The sequence below is a fragment of the Triturus cristatus genome, chromosome 9 (genome assembly GCF_964204655.1).
Source record: "Triturus cristatus chromosome 9, aTriCri1.1, whole genome shotgun sequence".
In the NCBI taxonomy this organism is placed as follows: domain Eukaryota; kingdom Metazoa; phylum Chordata; class Amphibia; order Caudata; family Salamandridae; genus Triturus; species Triturus cristatus.
Genome location: NC_140592.1, coordinates 588992033 through 589009266, shown reverse-complemented (window position 1 = coordinate 589009266; position 17234 = coordinate 588992033). Strand labels below are relative to the sequence as shown.

The 17234-nt window shown below is 42.6% G+C and overlaps 1 protein-coding gene across 3 annotated transcripts in view; it reads right to left on the bottom strand.

Moving 5' to 3' along the window:
- ZC3H4 (zinc finger CCCH-type containing 4) overlaps window positions 1-17234 on the bottom strand; it is a 184215-nt gene that overhangs the window by 57985 nt on the left and 108996 nt on the right. For all 3 annotated transcript variants that reach the window (XM_085625634.1, XM_085625633.1, XM_085625632.1), the window contains 2 exons: window positions 6040-6133; window positions 2140-2258 (listed from right to left, as the gene is read on the bottom strand). In XM_085625634.1, the coding sequence (XP_085481760.1) occupies window positions 2140-2258; window positions 6040-6133 (213 nt within the window). The remainder of the gene's footprint in view (window positions 1-2139; window positions 2259-6039; window positions 6134-17234) is intronic.

Below are 17234 nucleotides of genomic sequence, written 5' to 3'. Positions count from 1 at the left end.
ATTTTACTGTTGCCACTTTTATCAAGATGGTTCTTATTACATGTTTAATAAAGTGAACTTCCTTCCTAAGAACAAAATACCAAGTGGTGCGCCAACGGTCTTGTAGTAGTCTAACAAGAGTGCAAACATTTTCGGGATGTGTAGAAGCATCATGACGAGCAGAACTATGTCAGCTACTCAATGCACCCTGAAGTCTTAAGCACAGTTGCTTCAAAGACTGAAGCGTGTGGCAGAATGGAGGCCAATAGTGAAAAAGGGCTGTTTGGGTAGTGTTTGTTATAATTGTGCTAATCACCTTCTACTGTATCTTCGTAGGAGATGAAAAGGAAGAGGGTAACAAGATTTCTACCTTCCAACTAAGTAGTGGACTCTCGGGATCCACAAACCTGGGAGCTGAATCAACCATCCCCTTTATAAGCCATCAAAAGCGGTGGAACCAGAGAAGGCATTTCAATGGTTTAGCTATGTGAATCATTTGAAAACCTGTCTACGTCTGGTGTATTTGCATGTGTATGTCAAGAAATGCACAGCCTTGCCTTCCGCCAGGGTTTTTTGATGAAGCTTTTGGGATGAGTCCAGAACACAATACCCAAAACACATCACAGATAACTAAAAACACTGGTCTACAAAATGAACAGTAGTAAAACGGATTCCAGGTTGCTCACAGCATTGTAAGGCCACTCTAATAGCAGGAAATCGACATACTAATGTTGACAGCTTACAAATATCGGTCAATAACTACCAGATGGTCACACCCACAGGCTGAGGTGCTTATAAGATGTACACATGCACAAAAAGAAAAGGCACTCTCTGTAGTACATTGAGAGGAAAGTTGAATAAGGATAAATAAATAGGCGTGGAAAAAAAAAACTTGAGTTATCAAGTGAATAAGAACCCAAATAAAAATGCCTACGGCAGCTTAGAATAACCCCATGAAATAACGATCTGGATTTCAGAGATGTTCACAAGAAAAGGTGTTGCTGAGACAGAGCTATTTAGGATCGTGAACCTCATTATAAGAGGAGGACTATACTACAGTGAAGAATTAAAGAGCAGCTTAGGAATCCGTGATTGGACTTCTGTATAAGAACATTTTAGAAGATATTAGGTTCCACACTTTGAAATTTATAAATTGCATCAAATGTGTTGTTAAAACTGATATTTCTTCAGATGAAGCACAAAAACAGGAAAATAAAAAAAGACAATAATGAGATTGAAAAGTCAGAGACAAGTAAAAGAACACTTGGGGAAAAAAACTTGAAGAAATTAAAACTTAGTGTTCTCAGTATTTCTCTAGATATGCAGAAAAGAATGAACTGAAGTGGCTGCCAGGCAGCTAAAGTTCACATGTCTGTGTCATGAAATAATATAGTAGAGCTGAACACAGTTGCTTTTTATGGTTTAAATGTTTTTATTAATATATCACCTGCAACAAATAAAAGTACATGCGTAGATGCTCATCAAGCACAGCAATAATATACCTTAACATAAATCTTATGGAAGTGCCATCCGAGCTGCATGTGGGGGAGAATCCCTCCAAAACACCCCGCCCCAACCCCCATCCCACCCCCTCCCTGTGCTCCAAGTCCCTCCACCGTCCATCCCGAGCCCTCTGCGCTCCTACCGGCCACCCTCCTCCCGATCCCCAGTGAACAGTTGCTTTTTAAAGTGAATCACTACATTAATGTTTAGACGAAAGTGTCCATGTATATTTTACATCCTTCTAGGGTAATTCCACTAGGTTGAAAAGTATAGTAAAGATGATCAATCCACAATATAGAAAAGAGGAATCCCTAGATATGCAGCTGGAAGAGTAACATAAGTATAAGAATGCAACAGGTTTCAGTCCGCAAAGAATGGCAAAAAAAAGGGAGAGGAACTGAAAATTTAGTAGAGAGTGCAATGGCATGATAGAAAGTATGTATGTTGTTTTATTAGCCACACATTCTAACAGCTAAATAGTATTTTAGGGTATTTATTATTTGGTCGTAGCAGTGGCACAAGTTAGGTAGATGATAACACTGCGAAGAAGTAAAGTGTTTTAACTATGCATTTGTTTTTTAATGTATACAGCATGCATTTGTGACCGTGTGACAAATGTGATAGCATAAAGAAGCACACACATTTCTTCAAACTTACTCCCATTTCGTCGCCATAGTAGTCCTCGTCATCATTTCCACCTTTATTCCTGCCTCTTCCTCTTCCCATTCCCTTGATCCCTCTGCTTCTAAGACCTCTGCCTCGACCGCGACTGTACCCTGTGGGAATTCAATCATTAAGATCACATTTTTTCTCTTTAAATTAAAGAAAAAGTTACTTACTTGTTTTTTTTTTATCGGACATTCACCTATTCCACTGCTCTCATGTATTTCCTCTATCAACTCAATAAAAACAGTTCTCGCAACCTCATTTGTCCCAAGCAACTACACACTGCGTAGACACTGGACTACTAAAGTTAATTTTACTATTGCAGTCTCATTCTGCCTATGAAGTACATTATCTATTTGCAACAAAACTAAATTTCTCACTGATTTCTTAACTGCCATTCTCTTCCATCGCATGCGAGTTGTCACTGAATATTGGTTAACTGCCTTCTCTGAACCCTTAGCATTGGTGCTTTTATGGAGCTTATGCAAGATCTTCTCTGTAAATACAGTAAATTCAAGATCCAAATATTCAATGGTTAGGGGCCAGATATGCGCCTTGCAAATTGCGACTCATTTGCAAGTCGCAATTTCCGAGGTGCAATTTGCTGTGTACAATAGTGTGTTTAACACTGTTTGTGATTCCCAATGGGGAATTGTGGGGCTCATTAATATTAATGAGCCTCTCGAAATTGGCGAGCCCATTGGGAATGACATGCCCTCCCAATAATGGTGGCCAGCTGGGCTCCACAGTCCACCATGTCTGGGACTGCTTTAAAATAAAGCATTTTTTTTTATGCAGCCCCTTTTCCTTAAAGGAAAATAACGTGCATTTAAAAAAAAAAAAAAAAAAAGAAACGTTTTAGTTTCATTTTTAAGGGCAGGACCACTGCCTGGCCTTAAAAAATATTTTTAGAGACAGTCACAAAGTGGACGACCCCTTCCAAAATTGCGACTGCATTACCACCCTCTTGAAGAGGGTGGTAATTTGCGAGTGTTTTGCGACTGCAATTGCGGTCACAAAACATTTGTACATTGATTTGCGGAAGCAATTAGGAAGGGTACGCCCCTTCCTAATTGCGTCTCGCAATTCCTAAATAGCGAGTCACAAATAAATTGCAACTCGCTATTTAGGAATTGTACATGGCCCTGGTCCATTTTGCATGCGCAAACGGGTCGCAAACATGTTTGCGCAAGCAATTTAGGGTCGTACATCTGGCCCTAAATGTCTAACAAACCAGTATCACTTTCCAAAGCATGCAAAGCCTATCCAAACATCAGTTCCATCTGCCCTCTCTGGATCACCACAAACTAATTTTGCTGCTATGTTTTGGACAGTTCCTTCTCCATCATCTCCAAAATCTGAGTCTCCTCCGTGATGAAACAAACTGCTTCTCAACTTCTCTTCTGCCTATTTTCTCCCTCTTTCCCCTGCTTATGTCTTCATTGCCTTCCGCACTGAAATTAGCAGTGCCAAATGTCTCTACCTACCACAAGCCCATGTTCTACATACCAAAAGCCCATCTGATCCTTTAGGCTCCTCCTTTGGCAGTCTTTGGCCCCAACCCCATCCACTGTGCACTTATCTGGACTCGCCCCCACCCCTGGATAACTGCTCAACCTCCCGGACACCCATCAAGCACAATTAGTGTGAAATACATGGTACTGGAGGGGACCTGATACTTTAGGCCCCTCTGTCATCCTCACACCTTAATTTAAGGTGGGAGGTGAGTGGAGAGGGCTAAAGTAACAGCTCCCTTCCAGCACCATGTACTTCATTAAGGAAAGCAGGGGACAGAAGAGTGCAACTTTAAAATTTAAACCTGTGCTCTCTGGTGCCAAACATGCGTCTTCCCTGCTTTGTAGTGCTGGTGTGCTGGCCCCACATATGGGCCACAGTATTTTTGTGACAGGCACGTTTAGCGTATGTTGCAAAAATGCCGCAAATTTTGCATTTTTTGGGCTGCAATTGTGTTATTTTAAGGCTGCAAAATTTGCCAAAACAAACTGCAAAATCCTGGGGGTCTCTATAAATGCTAATATATTCTATGCCATGATCTCCTTCATCCAGAAATTTCAAAATCCGTCTTGAATCTTTCTTGTTTATGTACCAAAAGCAGAACATCTTTCACTAAAATGGTTCTCTATAAGAATACACATACTGCTTCCTACATTCTTATAGCAAGAAAGGAAAAAAGATAGGGTACATGGTGCCAAGATTAGCTAACATGTACAACCTTACAGTCCAGGTACGGTAGTCAGCCAAGAACAATTGTATCACATCTTGTTCATTCTTAGTGTGCTGCAAATCCAGTGTGGGTTTTTAAATATGTCAAAAAAGAAGCTGACTTGAGTAGTATCACTTGCTATTCTCTATTAAAATTAAAATAATCATCTGATGGTCTCCAGGACACATGCCCAGTGATTTTCTAAAATCCAAAGCAACAGCTTCAAGCAGTCTCTGAAAATATTAATCTCATAAAAGCAATAAATTGCAAGCAAAGAGGACCTATTGGGACTGGTCTACAAGACTTTGCTAGCTGTCTGCTTGAAAAAGGCCTTTTATATGTTTACCAAGAACTTACACTGGGCTTACAGAATTCCCATTACTTAGCACTGATTGGCCATATTGTCACTCCCTTTTGCTTGTTGCTTATTTAATGGCTTTCCTAATCCCTCTTGTTCCATCTCATATTTGCCTCTCCCCTGGAGCATACCCTTTGGAATGACTGACTGCTGCCTGTCCACTGCTAATTTATATGTAACTATTTGTTCTTATTCTTGCTTAAACACTTCATGAGCGTACGTGTTTTCCTGCTCAATCCCTTGTGTTGTTCTCCTCCACCACGCCAAAAGTGTCCTCCACGCTCCCTGTTAAGTTTGTACTTGTGTGCTTATCCCCTGGTGTTGCTCACGTCATTCTGCTTACGTGTGCCATCGTTCCAATTGTGCATGCTTACAAAATGATGTGGCCGCTGCTGTACATCATTGCCAAAAGTCATTTGCATGGCCAATATGTCCCAAATTAGATATTTATTGGTTTTGCCACCACTGGTTTATTTTGTGGTGTTTTGGGGAAGCTCTTTGGGCTAAATCGAAAATTGTTTAAGTAGTAGTTTATGCTTTTTGATATTGATTAGCATGTGATGAAAAAATATTATAATTAAGGCTCCATGTTTTCCGTTTTTACGGATTTTTACAGATAAATACAGACAGAAAACAATGTATTTTCTGTCTGCATTTATTTTTAAAAGTGGTTAAATACAGAAAATGTTGCTTCTTTGAAGAGACTCTCCGTGCTGTCTTTCATGAGTTATAAGCCAGCAGTGAGCTGATGGACAGTATGGGAAATTAAACAACAGGATGAAATTTCTTTAAATAACGCATATGTCAACATATATTTATGGTATAATGCTTGTATTTACCAGTAGATGTATCATTATGTAATATTTGGCAGCTTAAATAGCTAAAACACAACAGACATCAAAGTAGGAGTGCACGCCTATCAGTTAAATAGATATGGAAATGTACAGTTTTACCACATCGTTTATACGCAGTACACAAAATAAATATGGATAAATACAGATAAAAGAGCCAAAAAATAAATATGGATAAATACAGACGGAAATGGCCAAAAAATAAATACCATAAAACCGGAAGCCCTAATTATAATACAACCTTGGGGGAAAGCCAAAAGAGAGGCAAATAGGTTGTATAATAAAGATCATATGTCAAACGATGATATCGTTCATTGCTTTTACTACAATCAAAGCAAATTCTAGGAAGAACCCAATGCTTGGTAACTGACAGGTTGGATAATTATACACATACTGGAACCCAAACACAACACAAATGATATTCCAGAAAAAAAAATATCTGTTGTTACATCAATTACCTCGACCTCTACCGTCCTTTGATTTTCGGTACTGGTTCAAATCCTTGGAATAATCATCGTATTCCTCATCTCCCATGGGTTCATTATCACCGTACTAAACATTACATTTAACAATGGAAGAGAGATCATTATTCAAAAACTGTTGGACAGCTCAAGATTTAAACTTCACATTCCTGCTTAACGTAACGTATTCATGCAAAAGCTGGTTGACTGACATTGACGATTACAACATAACAAGAAATCCTAATCTCACTACCTAAAACAGTTGAACAAGAAACCTGTTTTAACATAACTTTGCTGCACTGAGCTTGCATAACTTGACTTGACTGTATTTTTGCAACTGCACTTCACCAATATAAAATCAATTTAAGGGACTATCCACAATACCTATTCCATTAGAATGGACCCCATTAAAATGAAATGCTTAGGCAGGTTATTGTTTTTTTTGTTTTTTTAAATCAAAGCACATGTACGCAATTGGCTTTGTTGCAAAACTTAGGCTAGTAATTTATAAGTTATCACTTTATCCTTGAGTATTATCAAAACTTTTTGCTTGACACCATAAAAAATAATTTACAACAGAAAAGGCACTGGTGAATTGCCAAGTGGAATACATACATTAAGCTTAAAGGACTGCCCTGTCTCAGTCCATGCAGCACCTATATATAAGGAGTTGCAATTCTAGCTTAGAAACTATGTGACTGAATGTGTGCATTTGTGGTAAAGAAAGGTGGTAAAGAAATGTCCATCATATCGAAATCAATATTTTTATGCTAACCATTCTACTTTAAAAAAAATATATGTTATGTTTCACCTTGTGGTGTTCGTTCTGAGCTCTATAGCTGATGTTCCTCTCCAGCCACAACTAGTCTCAAGGTGGAGGCTGTTGGCTAGATAACTAAATGAGTTGGAGACAGCCTGCATAACAAATCGGCCACACATTTCCCTTGTCACAACTGTTTATGTTTGAATACACTATCACTATAAAAATGTATATTGATATCAGGTTCAGCATGAGTCCATGATTGCAGTGCCAGTAATTTTATATGGCGAAATGGGAAACCGGAGGCTCAGATTATGCCATATCTCACTTCGCTTTATTATTTAACAAATTTCATAGCAGACCAAAAACAACAAACTCAATAAAAAAACATCAACTCCCATGAACCATAGGGAGATCCAACATTATAGTCTTTCTACAGTGTCCATTAACTCTCATATAGTCCTTTCATTGTGTCATCTCCTTCGCTGCTTCGTTAAGTGTGATTTCCTTGTTCTTTCATACAAAACTGTGCTGTTTGTCTTTTCCGTGGAGGCGCGTGTTCAAAAGCGACCTCCAGGGAATGAGAACGAATGTTTAATTGTTTATTTGCTCTTGTTTTTAATTTCCAGATTCCTTGACCGAGGAAGCGCTTTTGCGCCCCTCACGCGGTACTCGATTGTAATTGCGATGCACTGTAGGCCCGCTAGGTGGACTGTTCCGTCGCGAAAGACGCGCTGACAGGAGCCTTGGCCACTACTGCCACCACTCACGCCCGTTTATCAGGTCTGTATTTCCCCGCATTCTTTAAATTGACGCCTGGGGCGTATTCACACGCAAACTACTGAAGGGAGGTTTTAACCTTGATTAGGCGCACAGCGAGGTAGCGGAGCCCGGTCAGGAGTTCCTGAGGGCTATTGGCTGTGCACAGGGTGGTGCAAGCCCTATTGCAGGTCTTAGGTCTGCCCTTATCACTAGCCTGGGTCTTACCCAGCGATCCTGTACTTATATTTATTTATATTAAGGGTACATACGCTTTAATTCGATCAAAGCCCTTGAGGCATATATGATTATATATATTTAGTTTGCCCTCTTACAAAGTCATGGAGGCTCAGGATTGAACCTACGAGGAGGAAGAGTCCCAATCCTATATGCAATGGGACGATGAATTTTATGATGCTGTTGACTCCTCCATTTTTAGGATGGTCCGTGAGGTCGTGGGACCCATGGAGCAGTGCCTGTCTGATAGCATTGTCCAGGAATGCGCAAAATTGGCGCAGTCCCAGGCAGCATCCCCTGTTTACCCCTCTTTTCCTCCCTGAGGGGACGAGGCCCCTCCACCCAATAAAAAACACGCAGAAGGGGTCAACAAGGATGCGTTGCACGTCTTAAGAGCGCTTTTTGGGCCCAGGGGAATCCCCCCCACCCCAACTCTTTTAGTATCTCTGGAACCCCCGGCTTCTCCCAAGCCCGATGGGGATTCCCGGCATGATTCAGAGGATGAGGCGGGTCTTTCCCGTCCCAGGCGCCCTGTGATCACCTCTCCCTCAGCTCAAGGGGAGGGTTTGGGCATGCTGGACCCGGAGGAGATTGTACATCCTTGGTCCGCTGCTTGGACTCCGGGAGACAAGGTGGCAAAGAGTTTGGTGCGGGCCCCCCCCCGCAAACCCCTTGCGATGGAGGCCCGGGGCTGCCTCAAAGCAGAGTGCCCAAGACCCACCTTGGAGAGTAAGGTCACTTTTACCCCAGAGCTAGACTCAAAGATGGCCACTTTTTGGCTAAATATATGAAAGATCCACGTAAGGGTATCGACAGATCTTGGCGTTATTGCCAAGATAAGCTTCTTGACGCCATTGGCCCTATGACTAACATCTTCGATATGGCAGAAAAAGCCAAGGTTTCCGGATCCCTATATCACCGGAGGTTCTTCCAACTGGGCCCAGCAGGCCATCATTTTCATGGCCAAGGCTAATTGTGCCCTGTCAACTGAGCGCCACCGCTCATTGTTGATCAAGCTCGACCCTAAGCTCGGAGACGCGGCTTCATCGGAGGCGGGCGCTGTGGCCCAGGGTGATCTTTTTGGGAATCCTTTTGTTAAGGAACTCAGAAAATTAGTAGCGACCTTTACTTCTCTTGATAAGGAGCAATCAAATATTAAATGGATTTCCAACCAGCTGGTTTTCCATGCAGCTGGCCGTGGATTCCAACAGAATCCTCCCAGGGGACAAGGCTCCGGGCGAGGTCAATATAATACCAGCGCCAACTACACCAACTTTCACCCAACAGGGGCCAGCGGTTCAGGGGCTGAGGAGGCTTCAAGAATAACACCGGAGGTGGAAATTCAACTGGTAAGTTTTTACCGTCTTCCCAGGTCCACATTGGGGGTCGATTGGCAGACTTTCTGGATGTATGGTGGGCTATAACCTCAGACGCCTGGGTCTTGCGAACCGTACAAGGTTTCCATATAGAGTTCTGCGATCATCCTCGGCCTATTTGCTTCTCAGCTTGCGATGCGGATCTGATCGACGAGGAAGTCTCGGCGCTTCTGGACAAAGTGGCCATTCGCCTGTCGGTTCTGCATCGCAATGGTTTTCTGAGCAACATAAGTCTTGTGGACAAGACCGACGTCGGCCGCCGTCTGGTCATCAATTTACGGCTGGGTGGTTTATCGCCACTTCAAAATGGTGGGAATCCATCTTTTCCTGGATGTCGTACTCCCATCAGACTAGATGGTGCGTTTGGATTTAAAGTACGCCTATCTAGTGGTCCCGATACACCCTCCTCATCTGCGTTTCCTGCAGTTCAGTTGGAGGGATTGGATCCACGAGTTCACCTCCCTTCCGTTCGATCTTTCCTCTGCACCATGGTGCTCCACCCGGCGGTGGAATTCCTCAGAGGGCAGGGCATTCGAATGATCGTATATTTAGACGATATTCTCCTCATGGCACAATGCCCCAGGACCCTGAACTCCCATCTTCATCAAGCGTTGAACCTTTTGCATGGATTGGGGTTTGTCATCAACGAACTGAAGTCGGTCCTCATTCCTCCTCAGAAGGTCAGTCAGAACAACTTTATTTCGCCAACACAATGTAGGCATAAAAAGTATACTACAGTTAAAAAAATAGACATTTCACAGCATTACAATAAAGTATAAAAAATATAAAAATTATTACATTAAAATCTAAATTCATAATTATTTATACAATACAATAAAATTGATTCATTATTCGGAATATAATTTTAGCAGATTGAACGTCTCTTTTTTAAAGCAGATAACAGAAAGGACATCAAAGAGAAACAGATAAAAGGGTCAGGTAATAGTTGCAGGTAATAAAGGGCTACACGACACTGTTTGAAGTTCATTTTACGCATAATGGGAATAATAAATCATTTCCTTTCATCAGAATAAAATGTACAGAAAAACAAAAAGTGTAAATCGTTCTGTACAGATCGCTGATCACAGGGACAAAATGGGAGGTCAGAGACAACATACACATTAAGGGGGGAGCCCAACATAAGTGGAATATAGTTTAATCGAAATCTATCTAGAATGTACCTGTGCTGTAAATTAGTGACGAAGGAAAGGTATATTGTATTTTTGTCCATTTGCGTTATACTCGGAGAAGCCAAGTATGTTTTTACTGTCGACAAATTGATGTTTTTAATTTCCCTTCTTATCTGCCTGCTAGGAAAAAAAAAGACGATGTAGCCCAACTGCTTTCAATGTGGTTTCAATATAAGTTAACCAAGTGACATTACCTACCCCATCTAGTTTTAAAACATCCTTTATAATCTCTCTTGTTAAGGCAAGGGTCTCCTTTCGCCATACTGAGTGCCACATGAGAATCGGGGCCACTGCAATTTTATCTGTAATATAGGGTACTCCCAATTCCATGTGGCACAATCTCTCATTCCCCAGACAGCAGCTCCATAGGTGGCAGCAGAGATGGTCTTAGTTTGACACTGTTTTTATTACATCTATAGGTTTTAAGCCAGTTTTTAAAAAAAAAATTTGGTTAATGCCCCAATATTCTTTTCCATCGGTGACCCTCTATAAGTAATCATCTTTTGCCAATTAGCTTGGGGGTCAAACATTACCCCCAAGTAGTTAAAACAGTCAACAGCTCCCAATTTTCCCCCTTCAGTAATAATTTGCGGATGACTTCGCTGCTTAGTACCTGCTACTACAATAAAAGACTTTGAATAATTAACTTTCATATCAAGGTTATTCATAAATTACATATATTCCAGGACTAGGCGACGCAATGCATTATTAGTACGAGCTAAAAGCACAGCATCGTCCGCATAGAATAGAATTGGGACCTGTGCTGAATTAATATAAGGGACATCCGGAGTGGAATCTAACAATGCAGATTCCAAACCGTTGGTATAGAGTGAAAATAAAAAAGGGACAAGAACACAGCCCTGCCTCACACCTCTTGCAATTTTAAAAGATCGAGTGCACTCACCATCCCTTCCATAGCGAACACAAGCTGAGGCACCTGAGTACAGGTCACAGATGATATTAATAATATTCAAGTTAATTCCCATAGCCTCCATAATCTGCCACAGCCTAGGCTGTGCCACACAGTCAAAGGCTGCAGACAGATCCATGAAGGCTAAATGGAGATGACCTTTTTGTGCAGCTGTGTTTTTTGCTATAATTAGACTCCGGTTCAGACACTGATCCACAGTGCCTTTCCCTTTTCTAAAACCAAACTGGCATGGGATAATGACATTTTTTTCCAAGGCCCAATCCTCTAATCTATTTAAAATCAGTCGGCCCATTAGCTTTGCAGTAGAATCTATAAGAAAGATAGGTCTGTAGTTTTTCACAACTGACCTATCCCCCCTTTTTATATATTGGGACTATTACAGTTGTCTTCCACGATGAAGGTGCAGCTGCTTGGGCAATTTTATTAAAAACATTGGTTAAAAGTGGAGCCCAAAGATCTTGGTTATCTAAGAACAAGTCAATAGGGACTCCATCCGGTCCCGGTGCCTTTGGTCGTTTACATTGTTTTAAAGCATGTTTGGTTTCCGCAAGAGTAAAGCTAGCAGCAACCTCAGCTCTTTCTAAATTTTGGGAGATAGGTTGTAAAGTTATCTTTTCTCCCGCTCCGAAAAGACCTTCAAAATGTGTTACCCAATCTTCCTGGTCAGCGTTATCATCTGTGGTCATAGCCTCCTCATCTTTTAGAAACGGAGCGTTGATCAAAGACCAAAATGCTTGCGAGCTTTTTAATATTGCAGCCTTCTGTAGATTTTCCCACCATTCTTCCTTTAAGATCTTAAGCCTGGTGGTTCTTGCTTTCTTATAAGCTTGCCGCAAGTCTTTAACTAATATTGTATTTCGGGGCTTAAACTTCAATGCTTTATGTAAACTTTTTAACGTTTTATCACAGTCAGATAGCACGGGTTAAATTATTTTTAACATCATTTAAAATTAACTCAAAATCCGAAATCATGCTGTCGTGTAAAGCTGGATCTAGACAAAGCATTATCTTTCCAAAACATTTGGACACTAAGTTGGTCAAAAATCTCCCAGTGTCTACCTTTTCCCACTTTAAAACAATCCCATTCTCTTTTGCAATTACTGGATTTATAGGAAGTTTAAAGGCACAATCAACTTTCTTTGCAGACTGCATAGAAAAGGTTATTGCAGCGTGGTCACTGAATGAGTTAAACACACTCTTAAAGTGAAAAAAAGGTCTCTCATAGGGTCAGAGACCAACACATAGTCAAGAGTTGAGGAAGAAAAATGATTTAAAAAGGTAGGTTCTAACTGATCAGTTAAATGTTAAAAAGTATTTAGTACTATTAGATTATTTATTATTAATAATCTATTTAAGCTGTTGCCATAATCCGAGTGACAAAAATGAGGGGCACTTTCCCCATGATCATCCTGTATTCCACAAGCTAACACGTTTATATTATCACATGGATGAATGTTAAAATCCCCAAGCCAGATTATATTACAGGGTTTGGTACATTTATCTTGCAAATCATTAATAGCTTTCTTACAGCGGGGCCAGCACCTCTGCTTGTTTACTTCCAAATGTATTATTATAAAAGTTAATAAGAAGCCAACAACAGTCCACGGAGTATTCAATTACAATAATAAGATAATAGGGTGACATATTAAAAAATGACTTTACTTTAAAAGGAAAAGCATTGGAAAGTAGCGTCAACAGACCATCCTTAGCCCGACCAGAAGGTGACGGTATGGCAGGAGAATAAAAGGTGCGGTACCCATTGAGGAATATTGGATCTATAGCCCAAGTCTTTTGAAGACACACTATATCGCTCAGTGTCAACAAAGACAGCCAATCGGTATTAGACCTCTTTTGGTTATAACCTGCACTATTCCAAGACATAACCGCTATAGCTCCCAAGAGATTCTCTCGGAGTTGTAGAGTATTTGACAAAGTTAAGCTATCTTGGTGACTTGCAGATGTCACACAAGCAATTATATGAGGGGGAAGTGCACAAGGGTGACAGTTTTTGTAACTCTAACACATCATCCCCACTAGGTAATATAACCTGATAATCCAGTCAGTCACAAGGACAGGCCTTCTAAAGCAGCAAATTATTCCTTAAAGGAAACGGTGAGACTATGGGGGGGGGGGAAGGTTGGTTAAATGGGAAACGGGATGGTCTCCAAGGAGCATTTGAACTAACAATAGATGACTGTGGTGTAGAATAGGGTTTATAGAAAAACCCCAAAGGTAGAGCAAAGATTTCAGAATGAAATGATGGCATATTTGGTAGAACAGATAGTAGTTCACCCACTATATGATGGTTATCAAAATTCACTATGATACAATCTCCTTTAATACTTTTGGGAGCTCTTCCCACCCAAGAAACTCTCCTGGCCATAATAACATTATGGAAGGCATTGCTATTTTCAGCTAAACACTTAGATAGCCAATGCTTAGATTTAGTTATAAGTTGCTCCGTACTTTCTATCATGTTTGGTTTCTGTTCAGGAGTATTAACCAGGACTATAACATAAGGACAGGCAGCTGGAGGGAGATCCAATCTTGACTTGGGCTTCCCACTTTCATCTTGGTGCTGGGAGGTACTAATTCCTAAACACAATGACTGTGGCCCTCCCTCCGGACAGGTTCTAAAAACTGATGGAATTATATGTGGGCGAGGAACTGTCTAACTAATACGTGTTTGTGACTCATCGTGAAGCGTTGAGCAGACAGTTTTCTGATGGTTATCTTGTACCTGTACCGGTGTTCTACCATTATTTTTATGTACATTGGCTCTCAACATTTTGGTAGAGTCATGGGCAGAGCCAGGAAGAACTACAGGAAGCCCTGTTGCTTGATGTAGGGCCTGGTATCCCACACTATCAATAATTCGATTTGTCCTATCAGGCAGGGGGATTTGCCCATTTTAGAATTAGAAGTAGGTACATTAGTTAGCAGGGTCGTGTCGGGAAGGGGGTGAGTTAAGACATGAGAGGCCTCAAGAGTAGATAGTTTTTCCTCTATTTTGGACAGTTTATACAATATAGGGTCCAATAATGTAGACAACGTAGTCTCTAATTTTTCCATTAAATCAAAGTTGCAAGAGTGATCAGTCCCCATAGCTGGTTGATTGGTAGTTTCACTTTATCTAGTAGTCCTTGACTGTGATAATGGTCTTGTGTCCAATCTCTTACACCCAATATCTTTCTCCTTACAAGCCCGCTTTAGTGTTTTTTTCCTTAAGGGGCCGCCTCCCTTTCGGTTTTTAGATTTTGTGTCCAAATAGTCATTTTCCACTTGATTGGACACTAATTGCTCCGGAGTTGTGTTATACTCCTCATCTATATCGGCAGTGGATAAAGATGGATTCACTGCTGGGGCTGTTGCAGAATTCAAATCATCTACTGCTTGGCCAGAAGTCAATCGGTCGATGGCTAGAGTCCCTCCACCCAAAGAAGAGCGTTTTTGCATAATCAGAGTATCCAGAGAAAGTCTTCTCTCAGTAAGTTCAATTTCATGGGCCAGGACAGATTCCGCCCTTGTTAAAAAAGCATCCAGGGTTCCCACATGTCCAGACCCTTGTTTTTCCTTGGGAATCTTTCTTTTACTCATTTTACCCTCAGTGATAGTTATAACCCCGTTTCAGCTTTGATATTCAGTCTGTCCCAACAATGCAGTATATAGCAAATCAGTAGATTTATGAGAACATGCGAGGCTCAACGCTTCCCTACCTTAGCCCTTAGAGTACACTGACCGTCGGTCTACAATGCCAAGCCAAGAAGGTAGGCCCAGTCTCTCCAACACTTTGGCCCAGGGGCCCAGTGGTTATTACGGGCCTCCGCCTGCAGCGGGGATGACGCGGCAATGGAGTGCCTCTGGGGGTTAAACTCCCCCTCCTCTCCGGTGGTGCAGATAATGCCGGAAAAATCCTTAGCGCGTACAGTACCTACAAGCTAAGGTTAAGGCCACCGGCTGTGCACCTCAATGAAAATGGGAAAGTCAAGCGACTGTCAGGAAAATTACTCGCAGCTCCTGTGCGTTAGGCTATCACCTGCGGCTCCCTGCCACGACAGAAGAGACACTCGCAGCTCCCGACGCGCACGGGGAATGATCTGCGACTCCCCACTTGTGGTCAAATCCAGCCGTTGGACTCCCACTGTAGTGTAGCAAGTAGCAAATGCTCGTGCTACCACACTCCTGTGTAAGCACACATGTAAGCACACATGCAATGTGGGTGAAATCCTTTCTTCACATGTTATAGAGTCAATGACAGGGCAGGGCAGAGCAATGAAATGAAAAGCGACCAACAGCCGCAGGAACGTTTTCACCAGAAAGTATCACTAGAACAAAGGTTCGCCACCGGAAGCACCTACTTGAATCACAATCTCTGGATTCAGCTCTCTTCTACTTGTGCTGCTGGGTAACATGGAGGGATGTATTACTGCTCTCACCACCCTCCTGCTCTCCCACCACTCTCCTGCTGCTCCCTGATGCTCACGGTACCTTGGGCCCCCCGCGGCTCATAGGGGCCTACCGGGGCTCACCAGGGCTTCCTGCAGCTTCCTGCAGCCTCCTGTGGCTCTTGTTGTGGCTCCGGCTCAGCTAGGTTCATGGTTCGCGGAGCTCAGCTCTTGATCCCTGCAGCTCAGCTGCCGCTCGCCAGTTACCGCTGCTCTCCCGCTCCCGTGCTCATACTAGGTCACTTGCAAGACCGGTGTCCAAATAGGGATCCTTCTTCCTAAGTCAGAGTAAAGGGCTACACCCTTTGATAACCCCTGCTCAACCCTGTGGTAACGTAGCATGAGCAGACTGGCCTATCTCAGAGGCAGTGTGTGAAGCATTTATGACCATACACAATAACTCAGTGAAGACACCACACAAGTAGCTATAGAAAAATAAGTATCTTTATATAGGCTCAATACAAGGCTCAAAAGCGATCAAGAAACCACAATGCACATAATTACAGATGCACTCCAAAGCAATAGAGGCACTCAAAAAGCACGTGGAACGAACTTAGTTCGAGGCCGGGGACCACGCGACATGGTGATGTACAATGTACCTGAGATTTAAAGGGGAACGACACGCAGCCTCACAAGGAAGCCGCGGTGATGACAGGCAGACTCGCAGCAGCCACAGCTCCCCGCTGTAGCGGTCCGCGGCGTACACTCACGATAATCCCGGGAAGGTGGCTTAAAGGCGGGCGCCCACAGGAGATAGCAAGATCCTCGAAGTGGTGACTAGTGCGGGCACTCAGCGGCACAGCTCCAGCGGCCCGCGATAGCGATGATTCTCGTAGGACGGCCAATGCGGGCACTCAGCAGCACAGCTCATCAGCTGCAGCGGTCCGCAATAGCGATGATTCTCGTAGGACGGTAAATGCGGGCACTCAGAGGCACAGTTCCTCAGCTGCAGCAGCCCGCGATAGCGATCACGATCACGATGACTTTGGTAACACAGGTAAATGCGGGCTCTCAGCGGCAACAGCTCCTCAGCTGCGGCGGCCCACAAAAGCGATCACGATGACTTTGGTAACACAGGCAAATGCGGGCTCTCAGCGGTAACAGCTCCTCAGCTGCGGTGGCCCACAATAGCGATGCAATTACTTTGAGCCCGCGTTCCCCGCAGTAGAACCAGAGGTTCTGGAATTCTCAACAGAGGCCTCACCTGCGAGTAGGATCCCTCTCAAATAGGAATTCGGACGGCTGATGGGTGAAGTCTAATGTCCCTGAGACTTCAGCAGGAGGCAAGCTCAAATCAGGCCCTTGGGTAGTTGCTTCAGCAAGAAGGATAAAAGTTTCAAAGTCCTTTCCCTCTCGTTACACGGACAGAGGTTCGTCTTGACGTCCAGAAGTAGCACACCGTGTAGGGGTTTTAGCACATATCTTTATACCCCAAAAGACTTTGTTCTCAAAAAGTCACATATCACTGAACCTAGTCAGAACCAGTTTTGTGTC